General features: G+C 48.6%; 1 protein-coding gene across 1 annotated transcript; it reads right to left on the reverse strand.

Annotated features, from left to right (window-relative positions):
• Nucleotides 1-1,922: 1,922 nt before the first annotated feature.
• Nucleotides 1,923-26,619, reverse strand: LOC141102354 (uncharacterized). Its single transcript, XM_073591307.1, has 2 exons — nucleotides 26,005-26,619; nucleotides 1,923-3,019 (listed from the first exon to the last, which is right to left on the reverse strand). The coding sequence occupies exons 1-2, from the start codon at nucleotides 26,545-26,547 to the stop codon at nucleotides 2,522-2,524; spliced, it is 1,041 nt and encodes a 346-aa protein (XP_073447408.1). The 5' UTR covers nucleotides 26,548-26,619; the 3' UTR covers nucleotides 1,923-2,521.
• Nucleotides 26,620-27,357: the final 738 nt, after the last annotated feature.

A 27,357-nucleotide genomic window follows, 5' to 3' on the forward strand; every position in this document is an offset into this window, starting at 1 on the left:
CAGTGGGGGGAACTGTGCCCTTTTGATGGTGTCAGTGGGGGGAATGGTGCTCCAAGGGCTGGATAAAGGCAAGCAAAAGGGCTGTATTTGGCTCCGGGGCCACAGTTTGGAGACCACGAAGCTATGAGATACCTGGCTACCAAAATTTGGTCTTCCACTAATAGATTTGCTCCTCAGCCAGTCTACAATTTCTGGATAACTTTCATTTTTACTGAGCTTCCTATTGGTTGGTTACATGGTTGTTGATATGAATATTGGAAGTATTTGTGTGGATGACCTGACATATTGATGTGAACAGCCCAAAATGTTCTACCACTTGATGTAAAATTGAGGCAAGTAAAAATAATCCTTTTTTACCATTGGATGCCCATTGTTCTCTACTTTAACTGCTTCCGGAGCAGCTGCCGCAGTTATACTGAGGCAGGTTGGCTCCCCTGCGCGAAACCACGTAACTATACGTCAGGTGGCGGGGTCCGGGTAGTAGGCGCGCGCTGCACAGCGGGGGTTCCGATGCTCGTGGCTGACGGTCGCGATGACCGCCGGCCATGAACGATCGTGAGCAGAAGACACAGAACAGGGACGAGTGTGTGCACTTCCCTGTTCTGTTCTGACAGGAGTGACAGATCGTGTGCTCCTATTAGCTAGGAACCACGATCATTCACTTCCCCTAGTAAGTCCCCTCCACCCTTCAGTTAGAACCATCTCCCAGGGAACACAATTAACCCTTTCACCGCTCCCTAGTGTTAACCCCTTCACTGCCAGTGACATTTTTTACAGTAATCAGTGCATTTTTAAACTGCACTGATCGCTGTATTAATGCCAATGGTTCCAAAAATGTGTCAAAATTGGCCGATCTGTCCGCCATAATGTCGCAGTCGACAATCGCAGATCGCCACCATTACTAGTAAAAAAAAATAATAATAATAACAATGCTATAAATCTATTCCCTGTTTTGTAGACGCTATAACTTTTGCGCAAACCAATCAATATACGCTTATTGCGATTTTTTTTAACCAAAAATATGTAGAAGAATACGTATCAACCTAAACTGAGGAAAAATTTGCTTTTTTAAAAAAAAAAATGGGGATATTTATTATAGCAAAAAGTACAAATTATTGTGTTTTTTTTCAAAATTGTTGGTCTTTTTTTGTTTGTGGCGCAAAAAATAAAAACCACAGAAGTGATCAAATACCACCAAAAGAAAGCTCTATTTGTGGGAAAAAAGGACGTCAATATTGTTTGGGTGCAACGTCGCACGACGGCGCAATTGTCAGTTAAAGCGACGCAGTGCCGTATCGCAAAAAAGTGTTGGTTGGAAAGGGGGGTAAATCCTTCCGGGGCTGAAGTGGTTAAACAGTTAAAGGGTGCATAAACCAAAAATCTATTTCTCAGTGTGTTTGGCATCATGTCGTACAGGATTTCGTTTTCTTAGGCAAATCTTTGTTTTGTAAATTTGTAGCAAAGTTCCTTCCCTGGAGATCCCGCCAGTGACAGCACTTCCTGTGGTACGCTGACAACACTGCAGCTGCATTGTCAGCCTGGGGAATGCACTCCTGGAATTGGCATTCTGATAAAGTAGCAAGAGAAAAACTCACCCAAGCTCTACTGCTATATAGTATAGTTGGTGTGTAGAGTAGTCGGTGCTCTGGCTAATTAAGCTCACAAAAAATCCATAGAAAGTAAAGGCCGGCAACTCGACAGCTTCTCCATAGAAAATATTTATTTAAGCATTACAGCAGTAACATCATCCAAAAATACTGACGCGTTTTGGCCTTAGGCCTTCATCAAAAGCCTAAAAATATGACATTAAAAACAGTATAAGGGTTTTGATGAAGGCCTAAGGCCGAAACGCGTCAGTATTTTTGGATGATGTTACTGCTGTAATGCTTAAATAAATATTTTCTATGGAGAAGCTGTCGAGTTGCCGGCCTTTACTTTCTATTGGCATTCTGATAGGCTGCCCAATCCCCAACTGCGAGGGTTTGTATGGCGGGCTGACAATGCTGCTGTTAATTCCAAGGCAGTAACTTAGGACCATCCAAGGTGGATCACTTTTCAGAGACATTTGACAGGCAGCTCGGAGGTGATATGTTGTCTCCAGGATGCCTATTTTAACCCTTGAAAGCCTTCAGGACCGTGCCACAACCTTGTGCATTACATCTGGTTACAGTTGGGTCGTGATGCAGCCCCATTCACTTACTTGGCAACAGTACTGCCTGATGACTATGTATGTGCCTATAGTACAATTGTTGCCATAATGCATCCGCAGCATTGTGTACTAACATGGCCACTGGCCTTGTTAACTTGCAGCTGGTCATTCTGGGGGTGGTAGAACCATCGCCCATGTAAAACAGGCCTTAGTGTTGTCAGCCTGCAACAGGAAGTGCTGTTACTGGCAGGATCTCCAGGTAGGAAACACTGCAACAGATTTAAAAAACAAAATGATTTACTTAAGGAAACTGCCTACAGTGAGACATGATGTCAAACGTAATGGAACTTTGTATTTGGGGTTATATAAACCTTAAACAGTTGTGTCACAAATATCTAGGGATGGTTGTCCCTCTGTGCCTTTTGTAACTCCTGCTCCTCCTGCTCCTTCCCCCTTCTTCTGCTCCTCCTGCTCCATCAGCAACTCCTGCTCCTCCTGCTCATTCTGCTTATCCTGCTCATTCCCTTTTTTTGCTCCTCCTGCTCCTCCTTTCCCATCCCCTTTCCCATCCCCTTCTACTTCTGCTCCTGTAAGTTTTATCTTCACCTTCTCTTTACAGTTGCTTGTGATTTCCTCTAAAATCTCCAGGGTGTCAGATTTTCCAATTTTCAATCCTGTCCACTTTTTGTCCTCTTTTAATTGGGACTCTACGTACTCCTCCTGCTTCTTTTTTGTTTTTTGCTTTATGGTGTCCTCGGTGACCTGAAGCAAAATGTCTTCATATCTCTCTGCATACAGCCCTGATTTTGATTTGCATTTGCACACACAATAAAAGAAAATCACCACTAGGATCAAGAGAAGACCAATGATCTGTAAAAAAGAACAAAGAATCAAATTGAAGGAGTTTTTATCTTGATGCATTCCATCCTCCCCAGCACCCCCTAATACTTACCTGAGCTCCATCTCTCTCCAGCGATGTCCGCGAGTCACGAGACTCTCCTCTTGATTGGCAGAGACACAGCAGTGGCGCCATTGGCTCCCACAGCTGTCAATCAGTCAGTTAGCCAATCAGGAGAGAGAGGGGGAGGTACCGAACGGCAGCTCCGTGTCTGAATGGACACAAGGAGCTGTGACTTAGCTCAGGTGCCCCCATAGCAGGCTGCTTGCTGTGGGGGGCACTCGACAGGAGGGAGGGGCCAGGAGCAGAGAAGAGGGACCTGAGAAGAAGAGGATCTGGGCTGCTCTGTGCAAAATCAACTGCAACAGAGGAGGTAAGTATAACATGTTTGTTATTACAAAAAAAAAACAAGACTTTACAATCACTTTAAACGGAAAAATCTGTAAGGTGAACTTACACAGGACCCCCCCCCCAGGGCCTGCTGACCTGGACCGTGGCAATCTCCAGTTCTGAGCCCCGGTATATAATCGTGTCGGGAGCCTGGGGCTTATAAACCCCCTCAGCATTCCACGCGTCTTCTTTCCAGCTGACAGGACGGGCTATGCGGCTCCTGAGTGGTCGGCGCCAACAAGTTATGCCGCGTACACACTAGCGGACTTTCCGGCAGACTAGGTCCAACGGGATTAGTCCAGCGGACAATTCGATCGTGTGTGGCCTCCAGTGGACTTTTTTTTCCCCGTAAGTCCGACGGACCTAGAAATAAAACATGTTTCAAATCTGTCAGACAGACTCGAGTCCGGTCGAAAAGTCAGTTCGTCTGTATGCTAGTCCGACGGACTAAAACCCACGCTAGGGCAGCTATTGGCTACTGGCTATGAATTTCCTTATTTTAGTCCGGTGTACGTCATCACGTACAAATCCGTCGGACTTTGGTGTGATTGTGTGTAGGCAAGTCCGTTCATTTGAAAGTCCGGCGGACCTACGCTGCAAAGTCCCTCGGAAAGACTGTTGGACCTAGTCGGTCGAAAAGTCCGCCCTTGTGTACGCAGCATTAGAATGCTCCGAAATGTCCTGATGGGGTACATTTTGGACATTCAGCCGAGGGGATTTCTAAGCCCCGGACTCCTGAGGTGGATATACCGGGGCTCAGAACGGGAGATCACTGCGGTCCAGGTCAGCGGGATCAGGGGGAAGTGAGGAGGGGGTCCTGTGTCAGATTTTTCTGTAAAGGTGAACTTGCCCTTTAAGCCTCATGTTTTGAAGTACATAGAAGAGCCACGAGGCAGAAACACAAATGGCATTTCTCAGCAGATCAATGTTCTTACCCCCAGCTGTGTCCAGTCTTCATCACCAATGTATTTGCACATGCAAAATATGTAAAATCTGATCCATGTCCTTATAATGTACAGAGGAGAAAGAGGACTAAAGAGACAATCATATGAGATACATACAAAACACAACAATGCGGTCCAAGGCTGGTCCTAGCATCACAGACACCTGGCTGCAGAAATATTTCTGGCGCCCTCACATGGGCGTGATCATCTTACTAACTCCTCCCCTTTACAAATGTTTCTGTGGCCACGACTCCATCTTTCAATGTGAATTTTTAGAGTTGTTTTATATTTATATATGGCTGGGAGGCGAAGGACATTCCATGGGTCCCCTTTTCTGACAAAATACAGCAGCATCACTTGGCTGATTAACCATAGCTCCCAACTGTCCCGGATTATGAGGGACTGTCCCTGATTTGGAGCAATGTCCCTCTGTCCCTCTTTACTCCTCATTTGTTCCTCTTTTTGGTCTGATCTATATAGATGTATATAAAATGCACTTTTTATCTATCAAAAAGTGTTTTCCAGGGCTAAACCTTTCATCTGGTTTCTAAATTGCTGCATTTGTAAATTCCAAAAGCCAATATAAAGGAATAATAGTGGTAAAAAAAAAGCCCTTGTGGGTTTAACCAATCTTGTTTTTTTGTACAATTCTCCTTTAAGGGGGCGTGGCAAGGGGTGTGTCCTATGCCTGCATACTTTTGCTGATAGGTGTCCCTCATTCCCATCTCAAAAAGTTGGGAGGTGTGGATAAACCCCTTCACGCCGACGTAACGCAAATATGCGGCCTTCAGCTTCAAGGGGTTGTACAGCTGCAGGCATCACCCCGGTGCAGTTTTTAGAGCGGCCGGTCGGCTTTCTTGTAATAACAACCGATCCGGCTAATCAGCTGCTTGGCTGTTATCACAAGCAGCGGGAGGAGACATGCTTCCCTCCCGCCCCCTTCTGCGGCTCGCCCGGGGCTCTCCCATCCCACCAGGAGGCCCGAGCGACCAGCCGGCAAGTCCACCAGCTGGCTGGAGACCCGAACAAAGCCAGGATTGGCCTTGATTGAGTCTCAGATCTAGTAACCCCGGAAGCGACGTCATGACATCACTTACGGTTTACTAAAGCCTTAAAGGCGCCAGTTTAAAAAAAATGACAGTATTTAAAGCAGCCAAACTTGGAGTTTTGAATGCTTTTAGGTGAAAAGGAGGGATTTGTGGTCTTATATAGGGATGAGCCGAACACCCCCCGGTTCGGTTCGCACCAGAACCCGCGAACGGACCGAAAGTTCGCACGAACGTTAGAACCCCATTGACGTCTATGGGACTCGAACGTTCGAAATCAAAAGTGCTCATTTTAAAGGCTAATTTGCATGGTATTGTCCTAAAAAGTGTTTGGGGACCCGGGTCCTACCCCAGGGGACATGTATTAATGCAAAAAAAAGTTTTAAAAATGGCCGTTTTTTTGGGAGCAGTAATTTTAACCACTTCAATACCGGGCACTTATACACCTTCCTGCCCAGACCAATTTTCAGCTTTCAGCGCTGTTGCAGTTTGAATGACAATTGCGCGGTCATCCAACACTGTACCCAAACTGAATTTTTATCATTTTGTTCCCACAAATAGAGCTTTCTTTTGGTGGTATTTGATCACCTCTGCGGTTTTTATTTTTTGTGAAACAAATAAAAAAAGACCGAACATTTTGAAAAAAATAAAAGTTTTGCTTTTGTTTTTGTTTAAAAATTTTGTAAATAAGTACGTTTTCTCTTTCACTGATGGGCACTGATAAGACGGCACTGACAGGCACTGATAAGGTGCCAGCGATGAGGTGGCACTAATGAGCGGGCACTGACGGGCACTGACGATGGGCACTGATAAGGTGCCAGCGATGAGGTGGCACTAATGAGCGGGCACTGACGGGCACTGACGATGGGCACTGATATGCGGCACTGATGGGCACTGGTAGGCGGCACTGATGGGTGGCACTGATATGCAGCACTGATGGGCATTGATAGGCGGCACTGATGGGCACTCATGGGTGGCACTGGGTGGCACTGGTGGGCACTGATAGGCACTGATAGGTGAGACTGATGGGCACTGATAGGCTGCAAAGATGGGTTCTTATAGTTGGCACTGATGGGCACTAATAGGCGGCACTGATGTGCACTGATGGGCACTGATACGTGGCACTGATGGGCACTGATACGCGGCACAGATACACAGCACTGATAGGCATCCCTGGTGGCACTGGCAGTGGTAGGCATTGGAGTGGGCACTGATTGGCAGCTGCCTTTGCACTGATTAGTTTTTCCCTGGGGGTCTAGGGGGCATACCTGGTGGTCCAGTGTGGCTGGTTTCCCTGGTGGTCCTGGGCGACTTCCCTGGTGGTTCTGAGTGGGATCCGAGGGGGGCTGTGCTGATAAACAATCAACACAGACCCCCCCTGTCAGGAGAGCAGCCGATAGGCTCTCCTCTACTCGCGTCTGTCAGACGCGAGTGAGGAAAAGCCGATCACCGGCTCTTCCTATTTACATCGTGATCAGCCGTGATTGGTCACGGCTGATCACGTGGTAAAGAGTCTCCGTCAGAGACTCTTTACCTAGCTCGGTGTTGCGGGGTGTCAGACTGACACCCCGCAACAACGATCACCGTGATGCGTGCCCCCAGGAGCGCGCAGCGGCTCAATATCCTGAGGACATCATATGACGCCCAGTCAGGATATTGAAACCACTTTGCCGCCGTCATTCTGCTATATGGCGGGCGGCAAGTTGTTAATGATGCTTAAAGTAAAAAAAAAAAAAAGTGTAATATCCTTTAAATATCGTACCTGGGGGGTGTCTATAGTATGCCTGTAAAGTGACGCGTGTTTCCCGTGTTTAGAACAGTCCCTGCACCAAATGTCATTTTTAAAGGAAAAAATCTCATTTAAAACTGCTTGCGGGTTTAATGTCATGTCGGGTCCTGGCAATATGGATGAAAATCAGTGAGACAAACGGCATGGGTACCCCCCAGTCCATTACCAGGCCCTTTGGGTCTTGTATGGATATAAAGGGGAACCCCGCACCCAAATTAAAAAAGGAAACAGCAGTATACAGGCTCTGTACCCTGAACAGCAGTATACAGGCTGTAGGTTTGTTGTTAAGTAGAATCTGTTTGTAATTTTGAACGGGTACATTTTTAACGTGTTTAACTCCAGCCAAAAAAATCTATTTTAAGCTTTTTGGAAAACATAGGGAAGGGTTATCACCCCTGTGACATTTGTTTTGCTGTCTGTGCTCCTCTTTAGAAGATTTCACCTCACTTTCTGTCCCAATGACAAATGTTTTTTGAAAATGTGGGTTTTATAGTGAAACAAGGATTGGTGATAAAGCATCAGTGGAGAGGAGAAATGTTTTTCCCATATTAACTCTTATGCCCCGTACACACGGTCGGATTTTCCGATGGAAAATGTCCGATCGGAGCGTGTTGTCGGAAATTCCGACCGTGTGTGGGCTCCATCGGACATTTTCCATCGGATTTTCCGACACACAAAGTTGGAGAGCAGGAGATAAAATTTTCCGACAACAAAATCCGTTGTCGGAAATTCCGATCGTGTGTACACAAATCCGACGCACAAAGTGCCACGCATGCTCAAAATAAATAAAGAGATGAAAGCTATTGGCCACTGCCCCGTTTATAGTCCCGACGTACATGTTTTACGTCACCGCGTTTAAAACGATTGGATTTTCCGACAACTTTGTGTGACCGTGTGTATGCAAGACAAGTTTGAGCCAACATCCGTCGGAAAAAATCCTAGGATTTTGTTGTCGGAATGTCCGATCAATGTCCGACCGTGTGTACGGGGCATTACAGGAGAGAATTTCCCTTCCTAGGGGTAGATTTCATCTCACTTCCTGTTGTCTCCTTCCGTTTGCAAGTAGGAGTCGTTTGTAAGTTGGATGTTTGAAAGTAGGGTCCTGCCCTATATACTCAGCAGAAATTTGGGCCTTTGGTGTTGTTGTGGCCACAACACTGTAAGCCCTCACAGGGCCCTGCTGTGAAATATTAGATCAAGAATTGTAATTACATGCCCCTGTTGAACAGGGGCAGAAAAATTGGGCCTTAGGCACTGGTGCCACAACACTGCAACCCCTCACAGAAACTCTAGTTGGAACACAGGAACGAGCCCTGCTGCAAAGTATTGCATCAAAAATTGTAATTACACACCCCTGTTAAACAGGGGCTGAAAAATTGTGCCTTAGGCACTGGTGGTGGCGCCCAGAACCAAAAATGTTCTTTCAAGCTATCAGCGTGATCATTGAGGAGGAAGAGGATAATTACTCAGGGATAGTCACTCAGCATCAGCATAGGCAGGCTTTGAAGGGATCTGAGATTTAAAAAAAAAATATTCGGTTACATCAGCATCAGGTGCTTGGTAGCTGGTGGTGATCCAAGACTGATTCATTTTTATGAAGGTCAGTCGATCGACCGAGTCGGTGGACAGACGCACCCTGTGATCGGTTACAAAGCCTCCAGCAGCACTGAATGTGCGTTCCGAAAGAACGCTGGATGCAGGACAGGCCAGTAGCTCAATTGCATATTGTGCAAGCTCTGGCCAGTGATCCATTCTCAAGACCCAGTAACCCAGAGGATTTTCGGTGGGAAAGGTGTCCAAGTCAGATCTTGCCCCTAGGTATTCCTGCACCATGTAAAACAGACCTTGGCGATGGTTGCTGGAACCGATCATACCTTGGGGCTGCGGACTAAAAAATTGTCTAAGCGCATCGGTCAGACGGCCACCTTCTCCACCGCTCCTTCTTTGACTGACCGAAGCCTCAGCAACACGTTGTCCAGAAACAGGAGTTTGTAACCTCCCAGTCTTAGCCTAACTACCGAAACCGGAAGTATACAGAGTCAAACGTAGGAGCAACATGTGCGTACCATATGACCACGCCTTACGCGTTTCGTCATCAAGACGTCATCTGAGGCGCGCCTACGTTTGACTCTGTATACTTCCGGTTTCGGTAGTTAGGCTGGTGGAATGCATGCCGCTACCTCGCTACCTCAGATACTGTCAGCTTTCAGCTAGCCAGGGGAGCAGTGTTAGCTCCTATTTTTTAACTTCATCATTTTTTTTGGTTAATAAAACTTTGTGATTGACGGACTTACGCTATGAGGGTTCCTTTTTTTTCCATACACATGGATTTACTCCGGTGGATACCATCATAAGGAACACTGTGGATTAAGAGGGAAGGAGTTCACGGAACCTGAGAGGGGGATTTCGGGCGTCCAGGATTCCGGCCACAGGATCTACTTATGCCCTTCACCCCTGCAGGGGTTGGGCTTTCTGGTGAGTGAGGGCACAAGTGGGGGCCTACAAAACACGGATCACATCAGTATTGAAAACCTGCTGGGGATTACAAACCTGTTGGATACACATACCATCTGTGTACAGGGATCTCCTTCACATTTATTGGGCAATTTATATTGGACTATTTTTATTGGTGCACATAAATTATTTAATGTTTTTTGGTTGCACATATCCACATACTAGTTTATTCCATTTTTTACATTTTCTTGATTGATCCATTTAATATATATACATATTCTGTTTGCATTTATATTTTTGATTCTCACAGTCCATGTCAGAGGAATTACAGATGCTTATATTTTATATTTAATATTTTTTATGTCACTTGGACTAATTTACATACTTTTTATGTCACTGGGCACGTTAGTGGGATTTTCAAATGTTGATATTTTTTAATGTCACTTTTATTTATTTCTCATATTTCATATGAATTTTTATTTTTCACCAATAGTGGTGATTTGCACACCCACATCTTACGTGATATACGCAATGGAATAGGTTGCAGTATTTTAGCAGGAATCTCTCACCAAGCTTGTTGTGGACTTTGGTGTACACTTTTCACACATTGTCATTTTTCTTTTTTAATATTTTTCATTTTTTTGGTTTTTCCAATTGTCTGTGAACAGCGCCATTCCACCTCCATACTGACACAATCCTCCTCCTCCTCGTCCTCTTCCTGTGTGATCGGTGGGCACGCAGGAACACTGTCTGGATAAAGGGGGCCTTGAGAGCTAAGGAAGTCCTCCTCTTCCTGCCTCTGTTCTGCCTCAAGTGCCCTGTCCATTATTCCACGCAGCGTGTGCTCCAACAGGTAGACAAGGGGGACAGTGTCACTGATGCATGCACTGTCACTGCTCACCATCCTTGTGGCCTCCTCAAATGGTGACAGGACAGTGCATGCATCCCTGATCATGGCCCACTGGCGTGGGGAAAAAAACCAAGCTCCCCTGACCCTGTCCTGGTGCCATAGTCGCACAGGTACTCATTGATGGCCCTCTGCTGCGTGTGCAGCCGCTGCAGCATGGCCAACGTTGAGTTCCACCTGGTGGGCATGTCACAGATTGGGTGATTCTTGGGCAGGTTAAACTCCTTTTGGAGGTCTGCCAGCCAAGCACTGGCATTATATGACCTGCGGAAATGCACACAGACTTTCCTGGCCTGCCTCAGGACATCCTGTAAGCCTGGGTACCTGCCCAAGGACAGCTGCACCACCAAGTTAAGGACATGAGCCAAACAGGGCACATGGGTCATTTGTCCCTGTCGGAGGGCAGAGAGGAGGTTGGTGCCATTGTCGCTAACCACCATTCCTGATCTAAGTTGGTGTGGCGTCAACCACCTCTGAACCTGCCCCTGCAGAGCTGACAAAACCTCTGCCCCAGTGTGGCTCCTGTCCGCAAAGCCCACCAGCTCAAGCACCGCATGGCATCTTTTGGCCTGCATACTTGCATAGCCCCTTGAACGGCTACGGAGCACCGCTGGTTCCGAGGACAAAGCACAGGAAGAGGCCATGGAGGAGGAAGAAGAGGAGGGGGTGGAGGAGAGAGGTGTGTCACAATCATTAGTAGTGGCATTTTGGAGGCGTGGTGGCGGAACAACCTCCAACACTACTGCACCTTGTCCTGCATCCTTCCCAGCTGCCAGCAGAGTCACCCAGTGCGCGGTGAAACTTAGTTAACGTCCCTGTCCATGCGTGCTGGACCATAAGTCAGCGGTAATATGCACCCTATGGCTGACCGCCCTGTCCAGCGAGGCCAAGACATTGCCTTCCACATGGCGGTAGAGAGCCGGAATCGCCTTCCGTGAGAAAAAGTGGCGTTTGGGTACCTGCCACTGAGGAACCGCACATTCCACAAACTCACTGAAGGGGGCAGAGTCTACCAACTGAAAAGGCAGCAGTTGAAGTGCTAGCAATTTTGCCAAGCTAGCATTCAACCACTGGGCATGTGGATGGCTGGGAGCGAACTTCTTTCGGCGGTGCAGCAGCTGGGGCAGGGAAATGTGCCTGGTACAATCTGACGTCGGTGTACCGAAAGCAGATTGCCCACAAGTACTTGGCTGTGACACACCTAATTCTACACCTTCATTCCTCTCAGTGCAGGTCTCAGAGAGGACTGAAGGTATAGTGGGGTTGGAGATCCCAGGTGATGAGGAGCAAGGAGAGGTCCTCTTTGTTCTTTGGTGTGGGTCTTTTAAATACGCTTGCCAACGAACTGCATGGCAGGTCAACATATGTCTGGTCAAGCATGTGGTGCCTAAGCGGGAGATGTTTTGGCCACGTGAGATACGCTTGAGACATATGATGCAAATAGCAGCGGTGCGATCTGATGCACTCGTCTCAAAAAAGGCCCACACCAAAGAACTTTTTGAATAACGAGAGACAGCAGCGCCCTGCACATGCGGAGCTTTGGGGTGTGATGCAGTCAGTGTGCTGCCCTTAGGCTGGCCCCTGGAGGGCATCCTGCCTCGTTGGTGATGTGCCGCCTTCTCCTCCTCCTCCTCTCTCCTATCAGGCACCCATGTTGAGTCAGTGACCTCATCATCTCATCATCTCATCATCCCCTCCCTCCTCATCACTGGAGCAAACCTGGCAGTATGCTGCAGCAGGGGGAGCATGACTGCCAGATTGCTGTCCTTCTTGGGTACCCCCTCTGTCCGTGCTCACGTTACTGCCTTCATCTAGCTCAGTATCATTATCAGAGCCTTCCAAACACTGGGCATCCTCCTGGAGCATGTACCCAACACTGTGGTCAAACAGTTCGAGGGACTCCTCAGGAGGACATGGTGGGGCTAGGGAAGGAGTCACTGATGATATTGAGCCGAGGGAAGAGGCCGCTGCTTTGCCAGACAAAGTACCCTGGGCTTGACATCCACTCGACCAAGTCTTCCGCATGTTGCGGCTCAACACGGCCAGCTGCCGAAAAAAAGGCCAAGCGTGTCCCACGGCCACGTGCTGATGAGGATGCACCGTCTCCACGACCAGCACTGTTGCCTCTAGACACTGAGCCTGCTTGCCCTCTTTTATTGGCTTTTGACTGTATGCCTCTCCTTGTTGGCCTTCCAGACATACTAATGGCCTGTAGCTGCACTAAGCTGGGATATATATATATGTACTGATACTGCAGCTAGCAAAATCAACTGCCTGCCCGTAGTATGAGAACACCACCAACCTCTACAGGTAACTTTAGGTGAACACTGTGCAGAGCTCACAAAAAACTAAATTGTAGTTTTAGCTGAACACTGTGAGCAGGACGCACTACACTAACTGTAAATAGTCTAGCTGCCTGACTGGTATTAATAGGATCAAAAGAACACCAGCAATTTTCTTCGGGTAGCTGTAAATACTGTAACAAGACAAGCCTGCCTGTCAGTAAGAAGATAACAGGAATGGATCTAGCTAAACTGAATACAGTGTATATATATATATATATATATATATATATATATATATATATATATATACACAACACCTGGGATGCATATATATATACACAATACACTATAAGTGCAGCTAACTGACTGACTGTCCTGCCTAATCTAGCTAACTCAAATGAAATGACACTGTCTCTCTCTCTCTCTATCTAAGCACGCCGGAACACAGGGGCGGACTGACCAGTCGGTCCATTCGGACATGGACCGAGGGCCCGACCACTAAAGGGGGCCCGCCAGCACCACCTGCTGGACCCTTTAGGGCTGGTGATCACACGGGCCCCAGCGCTGCCTTGGAGGGTAAGGGGAGGAGGGCAGGCGCTGCGCTGCCAGATCATCTAGAGCGGGGATTTCCTGCTTACCGCTGTCATCCGATGTCCCGCCTCCTTTGATAGATTTCTCACTGGTCCAATGCCGGGACGCGTGACATCTAACAAAGGAGGCGGGACATCCGATGACAGCGGTCGCCAGGTGTCACAGCGGAAGTTACCCGCTCTGTGTGATCCGGCAGCTATCCCCCATGCACTGATCAGGCTGCATGGAGGGTGCACTGTAGGTGAGGCTGCATGGAGGGGCCACTGTAGGTGAGGCTGCATGGAGGGGGCACTGTAGGTGAGGCTGCATGGAGGGGGCACTGTAGGTGAGGCTGCATGGAGGGGACACTGTAGGTGAGGCTGCATGGAGGGGGCACTGTAGGTGAGGCTGCATGGAGGGGGCACTGTAGGTGAGGCTGCATGGAGGGGGCACTGTAGGTGAGGCTGCATGAAGGGGGCACTGTAGGTGAGGCTGCATGGAGGGGGCACTGTAGGGGAGGCTGCATGGAGGGGCCACTCTAGGTGAGGCTGCATGGAAGGGCCACTCTAGGTGAGGCTGCATGGAGGGGCCACTCTAGGTGAGGCTGCATGGAGGGGGCACTGTAGGTGAGGCTGCATGGAGGGGGCACTGTAGGTGAGGCTGCATGGAGGGGCCACTCTAGGTGAGGCTGCATGGAGGGGGCACTGTAGGTGAGGCTGCATGGAGGGGGCACTGTAGGTGAGGCTGCATGGAGGGGCCACTCTAGGTGAGGCTGCATGGAGGGGGCACTGTAGGTGAGGCTGCATGGAGGGAGCACTGTAGGTGAGGCTGCATGGAGGGAGCACTCTGGTGAGGCTGCATGGAGGGGCCACTCTAGGTGAGGCTGCATGGAGGGGCCACTCTAGGTGAGGCTGCATGGAGGGGGCACTGTAGGTGAGGCTGCATGCAGGGAGCACTCTGGTGAGGCTGCATGGAGGGGCCACTCTAGGTGAGGCTGCATGGAGGGGCCACTGTAGGTGAGGCTGCATGGAGGGGGCACTGTAGGTGAGGCTGCAAGGAGGGAGCACTCTGGTGTGGCTGCATGGAGGGAGAACTCTGGTGAGGCTGCATGGAGGGAGCACTCTGGTGAGGCTGCATGGAGGGGGCACTGTAGGTGAGGCTGCATGGAGGGAGCACTCTGGTGTGGCTGCATGGAGGGAGCACTCTGGTGAGGCTGCATGGAGGGAGCACTCTGGTGAGGCTGCATGGAGGGAGCACTCTGGTGAGGCTCCATGGAGGGGGCACTCTGGTGTGGCTGCAAGGGGGGGGCACTCTGGTGAGGCTGCATGGAGGGTGCACTCTGGTGAGGCTGCATGGAGGGGGCACTCTGGTGAGGCTGCATTGAAGGGGCACTCTGGCGAGGCTGCATTGAGGGGCACACTGGTAAAGCTGTATTGAGGGGCACTGGTGAGGCTGCATTGAGGGGCACTGGTGAGGCTGCATTGAGGGACACTGTTGAGGCTACATTGAGGGGAAATGGTGAGGCCGCATTAAGGGGCAATGGTGAGGCTGCATTGATGGGTACTGATCAGGCTGCATTGATGGACACTGATCAGGCTGCATTCACGGGCACTTGTGAAGCTGCATTCATGGGCACTGGTGAGGGTGCACTGATTGGCACTGGTGAGGTTGCATTGAGAGGCACTGGAGAGGCTGAATTGATGGGTACTGATGAGGGCTTTTTCTAACATAGACTCTCAAATGGGCACAGAACCGCACACGCAGGCAACGTCATTGTGTGTTGCGCCATGTGTCTCCGCGCACAGGGTCTGCTGCAAACCTTCTAGATTTACTGTCCCGGATAGGGCAAAGGTGACCAGTTATCTCCAAGTACCTCCCTCACCTCTGCAAACAGTGCCCAAAATGGCGGAAGAGGAGAGGAAACACCAGCTAGGGTGCCAGCCAGCCACCCACCCACAGCAGGGCCAGGGTGCCAGCCAACCACCCATGGTGACCCACCCACAGCAGGGCCAGGGTGCATGCCACCCAACCATTCATGGTGACCCACCTACAGCAAGGCCAGGGTGCCAGCCACCCGCCCACGGTGACCCACCCACAGCAGGGCCAGGGTGCCAGCCAGCTAGCCACCCACGGTGACCCACCCACACCAGGGAGCCAGCCACCCACAGGAGCCAACCACAGAGGACGCGGGAACCAGCCACAGCTACAGTACCCATAATTAAGGTAAGAGGAGCTCTACACAGTGCCAATTTTATTTCTACTTTATGAGAGGTTGGGGCAGGGGTGAGAGTCATGGCACAAGGAGGGGGTCCTGTGAGGACAAGAGGGAATGAAGGTGTTCACTGTACACTCTGTTAGAAAGAGGCCCCCCTCCAGGTCCCATTATATTCCTTTGTAGTCTCTAATAGGTCTTGGAGGGGGGTCTCTCTCTCTCTAACAGAGACTCTCTAATGGACACTGTTAGAGAGAGACCCCCCTCCAGGTCCCATAAAAAAAAGGCAGAAGTTGTACTTTGTGCAAAATGTAGGGGTGAGGTCGGGGCGGGCCATGGGCGGGGTTAGGGGTGGGTCATAGGCGGGGCCTGACAGGGGGCCCTTGCTTTATTTGGTCCGGGGGCCCTGAGTGTCGTCAGTCCGCCCCTGCCGGAACACACTACACAGGGCTGCCGTGTAGGCGGCCTTATATAGTGTGGGGCGTGTTCTAAACCCCCTGAGCCATAATTGGCCAAAGCCACCCTGGCTTTGGCCAATTACAGCTCTCTCTACCGACAGCGCTGTGATTGGCCAAGCATGCGGGTCATAGTGCATGTTTGGCCAATCATCAGCCAGCAATGCACTGCGATGCCGCAGTGATTTATGGCCCGTGACGCGCCACACGAATTTGGCGCGAACGGCCCATATCGTTCGCAATTCGGCAAACGAGCGAACAGCCGATGTTCGAGTCGAACAAGGGTTCGACTCGAACATGAAGCTCATCCCTAGTCTTATAGATCTCTCCATAAAGAGGACCTGTCACCACCTATTACTGTCACATGGGATGTTTAGATTCCTTGTGGCAGCAATAAAAGTGATCAAATTTTTTTTTTTTTTTAAGGGACAGTGTAAAAAATAAAACAAAAAATAAAATAAATAATAAGAACATTTTTTTAAGGCGCCCTATCCCTCCAGGCTCATGCGCAGAAGTGAACGCATACGTAAATAGCCCCCGCAAATGTAAACGGTGTTCAAACCACACATGTGAGGTATCGCCGCGATCGTTTGAGCGAGAGCAATAGTTCTAGCACTAGACCTCCTCTGTAACTCCAAACATGTAACCCTTAAAATTTTTTGGAGATTGGAGATTTTTAACCACTGAGGCTGCACTGATGGGCACTAAAGGCAGAACTGATAGGCAGTGGTAGGTGACACCGATAGGCAGCACTGATTGGCAGCACTGATGAGCACTGGTAGTTGGCATTGTTGGGCACTGCTTAACAGCAGTGGGTCCGGAGTGTGTCGGAACACAAGACGATAATCGCCTTTTTTTTCTCCTCACGCTGTCAGCATGAGGGGGAAAAAAAGCCAATTACCTGCTTCTGTTTCCATCAAGTGATCAGCTGTCATTGGCTGACAGCTGATCACATGGTAAGGGCCCGGGATCTGCCCCTTACTCCGATCGGTGAGGAGCCGAGTCTCATGGACTTACTGATCACAGAGCGCACTGCGCACGCCCCACAGGAGGCGTGCAGGCATCACATGCACGGGAGGATGTACATGGACGCCCTCCCGGCAATTTAGGCCCGCACTGTAGGCGTCTTTCGGCCAAAGAGGTTAACTACCGTAGTTTGTCTCCATTCCACGAGTGTGCGCAATTTTAAAGCATGACATGTTAGGTATCTATTTACTCGGCATAATATCATCTTTCACATCATACAAAAAAATTTGGGCTGACTTGAGTGTTTTTTTTTTTTTAATTTATGAAAGTGTATTTCTTCCAAAAAAACTGCATTTGAAAAACTGCTGCGCAAATACAGTGTGACATAAAATATTGCAACAATTGCCATTTTATTCTCTAGAGCAGGGATCCTCAAACTACGGCCCTCCAGCTGTTGCAGAACGTCCCATGAGGCATTGTAAAACTCTGACATTCACAGACATGACTAGGCATGATGGGAATTGTAGTTCCTGATCAACTGGAGGGCCGTAGTTTGAAGACCCCTGCTCTAGAGTCTCTGCTAATATATATATATATATATATAATGTTTTCTAAGTCAATTTCTAACAAAAATACTGATTTTAACTTTGTAAACAACAAATGTCAAAAAAAGGTTTAGGCATGAAGGGGTTAATAATATCAGCTCCAAGCATGAAATAATGAGAAGGAAGAGAGAAATCTTCATAGTGTAAGACCTTTCTTTTTAATGAAAAAAACACATTCACCAAAAAAACGTACATTATCTCTGCTCTGTCCTCTCGCCTCATGGAGTAACAGTTCTCTCCCCCGCAGCCTCTCATCCGTCCTCCTGTGGGCAGGCTGGGGAGTTTTTTTCCCCAGGGATTGCTATTGGGCCGCTGGTGATAGGGACTACATGTCCCATGATGCTTTGCAGCTGCTGGAGGCCTGGCTGATGGGCTCCCTCCCCCTACCAATGAGGAAGCAGGGGAGGGAACAGAGTGGGCGGCCGGGTTCTGTGAGCGGATATCGCACATGCTGCAGTGTTCTAAGGAGAGGGAGGGGGGAAATCACCCGCAGGAGCTGACAGGCTGGCTCTCACTCCACTGTCAGTGGATTAGCCTGACCGAAAGGCGGTGCGGGGTCGCAGGTGACATAGTGGCCCCCGCTACATAAGTGAGTGCCACTTGAGCTTCGGCACCCCTCCCCCTGCCCTGACCTGACTTTCTCCGGCCGTTATGCATATCAGGGAGGGGAGCATTCTGGCACTTCGGTGCCCCCACCTCTGCAGCGCCTGGGTGCGGTGCACACCGCGCACCCGCCCAGGATCGGCCCTGGGTGTCAGTGGGGGGAATTGTGCCTCATCATTGGTATTGGGAGGAATAGTATAAAAAATAGATGTTGGTGGCCCCGCGCTTACGGAAAAAGGAGAAGAAGAGACTTGCTGCCCCTACCGGCACAGCCACCTAGGTGGAATGTAAATGCAAATGTTAAATAAGGGGGAGGTAGGTGTGGCGCTTCTGGGGTGCAATGTTACATGACCCTATGAGACACTCTATGTGTCCTACTATTATACTGAATCAAAAAGCCCAAAAATGTAAAGTGTCATGTGCCTAGTGCAAACTCAAAACTGTGCAGGTGCTGGCAATGCACATATCAAGGAAAAAAAATAAATAAAAATGGCAAGTGCTCTACAAATTGTGCCTCAGTGTTGTTCATCAACACTGAACTAATGAACTTTTATGTATTGCCGGACCGACAATTCATTAATAGCCGACACTAGTGCCAGCACTTTTAAATGACTTTTTTCCTTTGAAATGTCATTTTGCTGTCAGACTGTTCTAAACACGGGAAACATGCGCCCCTTTACAGGCATACTATAGACATCCCCCAGGTACGAAATTTAAAGGAATATTACACTTTTATTGTTTGACTTTAAGCATTATTAAAATCACTGCTCCCAAAAAACGGCCATTTTTAAAACTTTTTTTTGCATTGATCCATGTCCCCGGGGGCAGGACCCAGGTCCCCAAACACTTTTTATGACAATACCATGAATATAAGCCTTTAAAATTAGCACTTTTGACTTCTCCCATAGACTTTTAAAGGGTGTTCCGCGGCTTTCGAATTTGCCGCGAACACCCCAAATTGTTCGCTATTCGGCGAACTGGCGAACAGCTGATGTTCGAGTCGAACTCATGTTCGAAGCGAACATAAAGCCCATCCCTAATCATAAATAGTCCATATGTCATTCCAAAGATACGTAATTGAAAAAAGGAAAAATAAAAAATGAAAAAATGTAAAAAGTGAAGAAAGTGACAGGTGCTCTTCAGATTTGTGCTCCTCATAGATCCCCCATAGATATTGCACTCACCTGAACCACTCACCCCACCCAGGGGTATCTCGCTTTCGCAGTATCTGCCACTATGTAGCAATCATGAGATCTTATTTCCGCTGTGTCAGCTGTATGTTTCCATGCTTGCGGTATAAGGTATGTAATCCTCCCAATACCATCATTGGTATCAGTGGGGGGAATTGTGCCCCATAATTGGTGTCAGTGGAGGCATAGTACTCCATCATTGGTATTGGGAGGAATAGTGTCCCATCATTGGTGTCAGTGGGAGGAATAGTGCCCCATCACTGGTATCAGTGAGAGGAATAGTGCCCCATCATTGGTGTCAGTGGGAGGAATAGTGTCCCATCATTGGTGTCAGTGGAAGGAATAGTGCCCCATCATTGGTATCAGTGAGAGGAATAGTGCTCCATCATTGGTGTCAGTGGGAAGAATAGTACCCCATCATTGGTGTCAGTGGGAGGAATAGTGCCCCATCATTGGTATCAGTAGGAGGTATAGTGCCCCATCATTGGTGTCAGTGGGAGGAATAGTGCCCCATCATTGGTATCAGTGAGAGGAATAGTGCCCCATCATTGGTGTCAGTGGGAGGAATAGTGCCCCATCATTGGTATCAGTGAGAGGAATAGTGCCCCATCATTGGTGTCAGAGGGAGGAATAGTGTCCCATCATTGGTGTCCATGGGAGGAATAGTGCCCCATGATTGATGTCAGTGGGAGGAATAGTGCCTCATTATTGGTGTCAATGGGAGGAAAAAGTACCCCATCATTGGTGTCAGTGGGAGGAAAAAGTGCCCCATCATTGGTGTCAGTGAGAGTAAAGTGATTTGTATCAGTGTAAGGAATATTGCCCCAGGGGGCAAATAAAGGCAAGCAAGGGCCACATTTGGCCCGTGAACTGCAGATTGGAGAGCACTATTCTAAAGGGATGTCCCATTGTTGGTTTAAATGGGTATAATCATGCCTAATTGCTGGTGTTAGTGGAAGGAATAGGTTCTCATATCAGTGGGGGGAACAGAGCCCCAAGGCCTGGATAAGGCAAGGAAAGGGCTGCATCCAGCCCACAGGCCACAATTTCAAGGCCACTGCAATAGTGTAATACTTTATCAACAAAACATATAGTAATAAGATAAACAAGATGCAAGTATGGAAAGACTATCGCCCAGATAGCGTTCCACCACAACATGAAAGCTCTGGCCACCTTTGAGCTCCACCAATGGTAAATCCCATGCTTGTCCTTGCACTCAAGGTAGGTACCACGAAGAAGTGAGATGAGATCTCCTGCCTTACCTGGCTCTGTGCATTTTGATGTACACCTGGAGCTAGGGTTGCCACCTTCTCTTTGAGCCAAACTTCAGCAGGGCTTAGCATTTTTTTTGTAGCATACACTATGAGATTGTAAAATACATGGGACACCTCTGTGTGCCCCAGGGGAGTAGTAATGCGGCACGCGCAGCGGTGAACAGAGGGTGTAGCCAATTGCATGAGTAATGTACAATATAGTGTATATGTAGTGTGTAATGTTTGGTGGAGAGCCTCCCAGTGTAATTTTGGGGGGCGGGGAGGTCTCCTGGTGTAGTATTGGGGGGTCAGGAGAGTCCTCCTATAAGGCATTGGCTGAGGATAGTTAGGCTGTGCATGATACATGAGCCTAAGTATGTATGCATATTGTATGGGGGGAGGGGAGGCCTGTATATATGGATGGTACATGGATGATGTATGGGGGGCTGTATATATAGATGGTACATGGATGGTGTATAGGGGGGGTGGAGAACTGTGTATTGATATATATATAGTGTATGGTGGGGAGGGGGAGTGGTGAGGACTGTATGTATGGTGTATGGGGTAACTCTGATGTAAGGGGGTGCTCTGGTGTAGGGGGGCTCTGGTGTAAGGGGGGCTCTGGTGTAGGGGGGTTCTGGTGTAAGGGGGGCTCTGGTGTAGGGGGGCTCTGTTGTAGGGGGTGATCTGGTGTAGGGGGGCTCTGGTGTAGGGGGGGATCTGGTGTAAGGGGGCTCTGGTGTAAGGGGGGCTCTGGTGTAGGGGGGGCTCTGGTGTAGGGAGGGGGGCTCTGGTGTAAGGGGGCTCTGGTGATGAGATCACCTTATATCAGAGTTCCCGTGTGAGGACTGTATGTATGGTGTATGGGGTAACTCTGATGTAAGGGGGTGCTCTGGTGTAGGGGGGGCTCTGGTGTAAGGGGGGCTCTGGTGTAGGGGGGGGGTCTCTGGTGTAAGGGGGGCTCTGGTGTAGGGGGGGCTCTGGTGTAGGGGGGGGATCTGGTGTAAGGGGGCTCTGGTGTAAGGGGGGCTCTGGTGTAGGGAGGGGCTCTGGTGTAAGGGGGGCTCTGGTGTAAGGGGGGCTCTGGTGTAGGGGGGGCTCTGGTGTAAGGGGGGCTCTGGTGTAGGGGGGGTCTCTGGTGTAAGGGGGGCTCTGGTGTAGGGGGGCTCTGGTGTAGGGGGGGATCTGGTGTAAGGGGGCTCTGGTGTAAGGGGGGCTCTGGTGTAGGGGGGGATCTGGTGTAAGGGGGCTCTGATGTAAGGGGGGCTCTGGTGTAGGGGGGACTCTGGTGTAAGGGGGTCTGGTGTAGGGGGGGATCTGGTGTAAGGGGGCTCTGGTGTAAGGGGGGCTCTGGTGTAGGGGGGGGATCTGGTGTATGGGGTAACTCTGGTGTAAGGGGGGCTCTGGTGTAGGGGGGGCTCTGGTGTAGGGGGGGGGGCTCTGGTGTAAGGGGGGCTCTGGTAACTAGATCACCTTATATCAGAGTTCCCATTTATGTCATTGTCCACAGAGTTCCAACTTGCATTTAAAATGGAAACTCCAATGTGGGGAGGATTACAGTACAACAGAAAACCAAATACTCTTGCGCAGAGGTGTGTTGATTAGGTAATCCAGAGGATCAGAATGGACAATCGCTTTCAGCCTTGCTGCCCTCCGGAATAGGGATATCCTAGTGATAGACAGAAACAAAGAAAAGAGGGCGCACCCGCCTATCCTTTAGTACATTTATTCAAAAAGTATAAGTTATAAGCGCAATTTTCTTTCCTTACCTTTGTGAGTAGTTTTTATTTATGCTTTTTGAATAAATGTACTAAAGGATAATGCACTAGGCTGGTGCGCCCTCTTTTCTTTGTTTCTGTTAATGTGAGGAGGACTCTGATCATCATAGAGCACCTTCCACAAAGTGAATGCACTAAGGTAAGGTGCGGTGGGGGGTTACTAAGATAAGGGGTAACCTTTATATCAGTGCCCCTTTACCCCACTGTATTCACTGCCCCCTACATCATTGATCCCCCCTCAGACTGGCCTTGCTACACTGTCACTGATCACCACTCAGGTGCACCGTGCAGGGCTCAGTCAGATGGTCCTCTCTGGGGTCCAGCTTGGTGGCTCTCGTTTCATCATCTATATTACACTACGAGACTGTGCGGCCATAATACAAGAGATGGTCAGAGACTGCAGACATAGTACAAGAGATGGTCAGAGACTGCAGACATAGTACAGGAGATGGTCAGAGACTGCAGACATGATACAGGAGATGATCAGAGACTGCAGACATAGTACAGGAGATGATCAGAGACTGCAGACATAATACAGGAGATGATCAGAGACTGCAGACATACTACAGGAGATGGTCAGAGACTGCAGACATAGTACAGGAGATGATCAGAGACTGCAGACATAGTAGAGGAGATGATCAGAGACTGCAGACATAGTACAGGAGATGATCAGAGACTGCAGACATAGTAGAGGAGATGATCAGAGACTGCAGACATAGTACAGGAGATGATCAGAGACTGCAGACATAATACAAGAGATGGTCAGAGACTGCAGACATAGTACAAGAGATGATCAGAGACTGCAGACATAATACAGGAGATGGTCAGAGACTGCAGACATAGTACAGGAGATGATCAGAGACTGCAGACATAATACAAGAGATGGTCAGAGACTGCAGACATAGTACAAGAGATGGTCAGAGACTGCAGACATAGTACAGGAGATGGTCAGAGACTGCAGACATGATACAGGAGATGATCAGAGACTGCAGACATAGTACAGGAGATGATCAGAGACTGCAGACATAATACAGGAGATGATCAGAGACTGCAGACATAGTACAGGAGATGGTCAGAGACTGCAGACATGATACAGGAGATGATCAGAGACTGCAGACATAGTACAGGAGATGATCAGAGACTGCAGACATAATACAGGAGATGATCAGAGACTGCAGACATAATACAGGAGATGATCAGAGACTGCAGACATAGTACAGGAGATGATCAGAGACTGCAGACATAGTAGAGGAGATGATCAGAGACTGCAGACATGTTGCAGGAGATGATCAGAGACTGCAGACATGGTACAGGAGATGATCAGAGACTACAGACATAATACAGGAGATGATCAGAGACTGCAGACATTGTACAGGAGATGATCAGAGACTGCAGACATTGTACAGGAGATGGTCAGAGACTGCAGACATGGTACAGGAGATGATCAGAGACTACAGACATTGTACAGGAGATGGTCAGAGACTGCAGACATTGTACAGGAGATGATCAGAGACTGCAGACATAGTACAGGAGATGATCAGAGACTGCAGACATCCTACAGGAGATGATCAGAGACTGCAGACATTGTACAGGAGATGATCAGAGACTGCAGACATTGTACAGGAGATGATCAGAGACTGCAGACATAGTACAGGAGATGATCAGAGACTGCAGACATTGTACAGGAGATGATCAGAGACTGCAGACATGGTACAGGAGATGCTCAGAGACTGCAGACATAATTGGGCTGAAATTGAACCCGGGTCACATGTGAATCGCACAGAACGCACAGCGTGTTCCTGCGTTTTCATAGTGTGAACCTGCCCTGTGACCTGGAACCCACACTTTGCTCCACTAACCTGCCTGGAAGGGGGGCACTAGTATGGGCACCTGGAGCAATTTTCCACATCTCTGGTGGGGTGCCAAGGGCCACCCCCTCTGTGGCAGACATCATCTCTTTAATATTGGGGGGGAGATATGTGCTAAGGGGGGGTGAATTTCATATCCAAGCCCCCTTGTAGCACAGGTACTAAAGTGCCCCCTAGAAGATATCCCCCCCCCCCAAATTACTCAAAGTGAACTGTAGGCTAGTTTCCCCTCACACTCTTGTTCATGCCCCCCACCTCTGGAAGACTCACTGTGGATTAGTTGATAGATGATCTCAGTCCAGCAGCGTTGTCGGCAGTGTGGTGAGCCTCCTCCTCCCCTCCTCCTCTGTGTACACAGGAAAACACATCAGAGCAGGAGGAGGAGGGGAGGGTTCACTGCCCTATAGCCCCCCAAACTGCCACTATACCACCCCAAACTGCCCTATACACCCCAAACTTGCAATAAACCACTCTAAACTGCCCTATACCACCCCCAAACTGCCAATATAACAACCCAAACTACCCTATACACCCCAAACTTCCAATATACCACCCCAAACCACCCTATACCACCCCAAACTATCCTAAACCACCCCAAATCACCCCCAAACTGCCAATATACCACCCCAAACTACCCTAAATCACCCCAAATAGCTCCCAAACTGCCAATATACCACCAAAACTGCCCTATACCACCCCAAAATGCCAATATACTACCCCAACCTGCCATATACCACCCCAGCCTGCCCTATACCACCCCAAACTGCCAATATACCACCCCAAATTACCCTATATCACCCAAACTGCCAGATACCATCCTAACCTGTCCTATACCACCTTAACCTGCCCTATACCACCTTAACCTGCCCTATACCAGCCCAACCTGCCCTATACCACCCTAACCTGTCATTATACCACCCTAGCCTGCCACTAGACCACCCTATACTACCCTACCCTGCCACTATATCACCCTATACTATCGTTTACAAGGGCCAGTTTGGGGTGCACCCCGTGACCATTCGCTGCCTGCAGGGCGCTGGGCAGCCTAGACAGGAGAGGGGTGACACCATGTTTTACCGCACCAGGTGACACCGACCTTAGTGACGCCACTGGTTGGCTCTGCCCTGCCCTGAAAAATGGAGGCTGTGGAGCTCACGGGCGGCGTGCCGGAACGAAGATACCCCGCACAAGCTGCGGGCATTCCATTACTCTGATTCGCCGGGGAAGTTAGTTAGAGGTCCGCTTGTGTAGGCAAGGCACGCTGCACAGGGAGCCACCGGCGGGTCTGAATAATGTGCCCGGGTCTCAGGCGGTCAGAGACCCGGGCACATGTTTTTCAAAACCCGTACTGTCCGGGTGAATCCCGGACAGGTGGCAACCCTACCTGGGGCGCATTTGATGTGGAATTCAGAACGTGTGTAGTGCTGTGGATAATTTGCCTAGCTGAAGGTCTTGAATCCAAGGATATTCTTTGGGTGGTGAATGAAACACAATTGTAAGGAAAGATTGTGGACTTTGCAACATTGTATTTATCATTTGTACTACATTTTAGATAAAGTGATTAGAGGAGTTTTTATGTTCCTTTGTCTTGTATTGTGTAAGAAGAATAAAAGTGGTAAAAGTAAGAGGTGAGACAATTTACCTGAGATATCTGTACAACTACATCGATAAAATCGGGCTTCGGGCACTTCGGTAGAGGCACTGTGCAGTTTGTGTGTATTGCAGACGCCGAATTCACCAGGCAATCCATGTATCTTCCGTCTGTCAATACAATTATGAGCCAAAAGAGAACAGCTTTATAGTCCTTCCAACAAGTTTTACAACAAGGTTTGCAACAAGAGCAACAACAACCTTCTTGGGCTTTCACCTTTCCTTTTCCTGTCAAAGATTCCTTTTCTTGCCCACCTTTTCCATTATTTGTAGCCTTTTTTTTCTTTGTACAGCACGTCTCTGTGGAGCGAAAATAGCACGTCACAGCCAACACAATTAAAGCTGGTACAACGAGAAATACCATACTGTACGCAACAGCCAGTCCATGATAGTTCTCGGGACACATAAACTCCATGTCCATAATTTTTTCCAAAAACAAAAAGATCAGAGCGAGAAAGGAGGTTTGAACGACGTTAAAATTTTTGTTGATGAATGTGCCCAGGTTCTCCATGCGGCCTCTTTTAGGGACACACATTGCGAGCGTTGGGTTAGGCTGTTTACCAAATGAACCAGGCGAGGTGTAACTGCAGAAGAAGTGTGAAATTTTGTTCACGTCTCTGAAATCTGCTTTCACTTTTGTGTAGCGTCAATTCTATAGGACCAGCAGCAGGATGTGAGAAGGGTCAGGAAGCTATGCATGCCACCGCAAAGATGAACATCTCAGCATCTGTGCAGCTGCTGTTGCTCTGCAATACTATACTAAAAAGTTAAAGGAACAAAACGAATAAAGTTTAAAAAGTTTAAATATTATTAGTTAGAAAAAAAATTGCGAAAAAGAATAAAAATCAGTAGGAAAATAATAGTTGAGGGGAAAAGGAGAAGAAGCTGTTATTTAGGGCAAATTATGGTAAATAATGGGGTTAAATTGAAACCAATGGTATTAAAAACATTTTTTTCTCATGCTGTGTGTATACCTATACAGTATATATATATGTAAACTGTGTATATATACTCTATATTACCAAAAGTATTGGGACGCCTGCCTTTACACACACATGAACTTTAATGGCATCCCAGTCTTATGCCCCGTACACACGATCAGAAATTCCGTCAGAAAAATCTTGGATGTTTTTTTTCGACGGAATTCCACTCAAGCTTGGCTTGCATTCACACGGTCACACAAAAGTTCTCGTAACTTTCAACCATCAAGAACGCGGTGACGTACACCTCTACGACGAGCCGGGGAAATGAAGTTCAATGCTTCCGAGCATGCGTCAAGTTGTTTCTGAGCATGCGTCAAATTGTTTCCGAGCATGCGTAGTTTTTTTGCGCGTCGAAATTGCAT

Source organism: Aquarana catesbeiana, linkage group LG07 (genome assembly GCF_042186555.1).
Source record: "Aquarana catesbeiana isolate 2022-GZ linkage group LG07, ASM4218655v1, whole genome shotgun sequence".
Taxonomy (NCBI): domain Eukaryota; kingdom Metazoa; phylum Chordata; class Amphibia; order Anura; family Ranidae; genus Aquarana; species Aquarana catesbeiana.

Bases quoted from the DNA above. Each gene is read 5' to 3' on its own strand.
- LOC141102354 (XM_073591307.1), bottom strand. From the start codon at position 26,547: ATGTGTGTCCCTAAAAGAGGCCGCATGGAGAACCTGGGCACATTCATC. The intron at 3,020-26,004 runs GTAAATTGTCTC...TCTTTTTTACAG, and splicing joins TAGTTGTACAGATATCTCAG to ATCATTGGTCTTCTCTTGAT.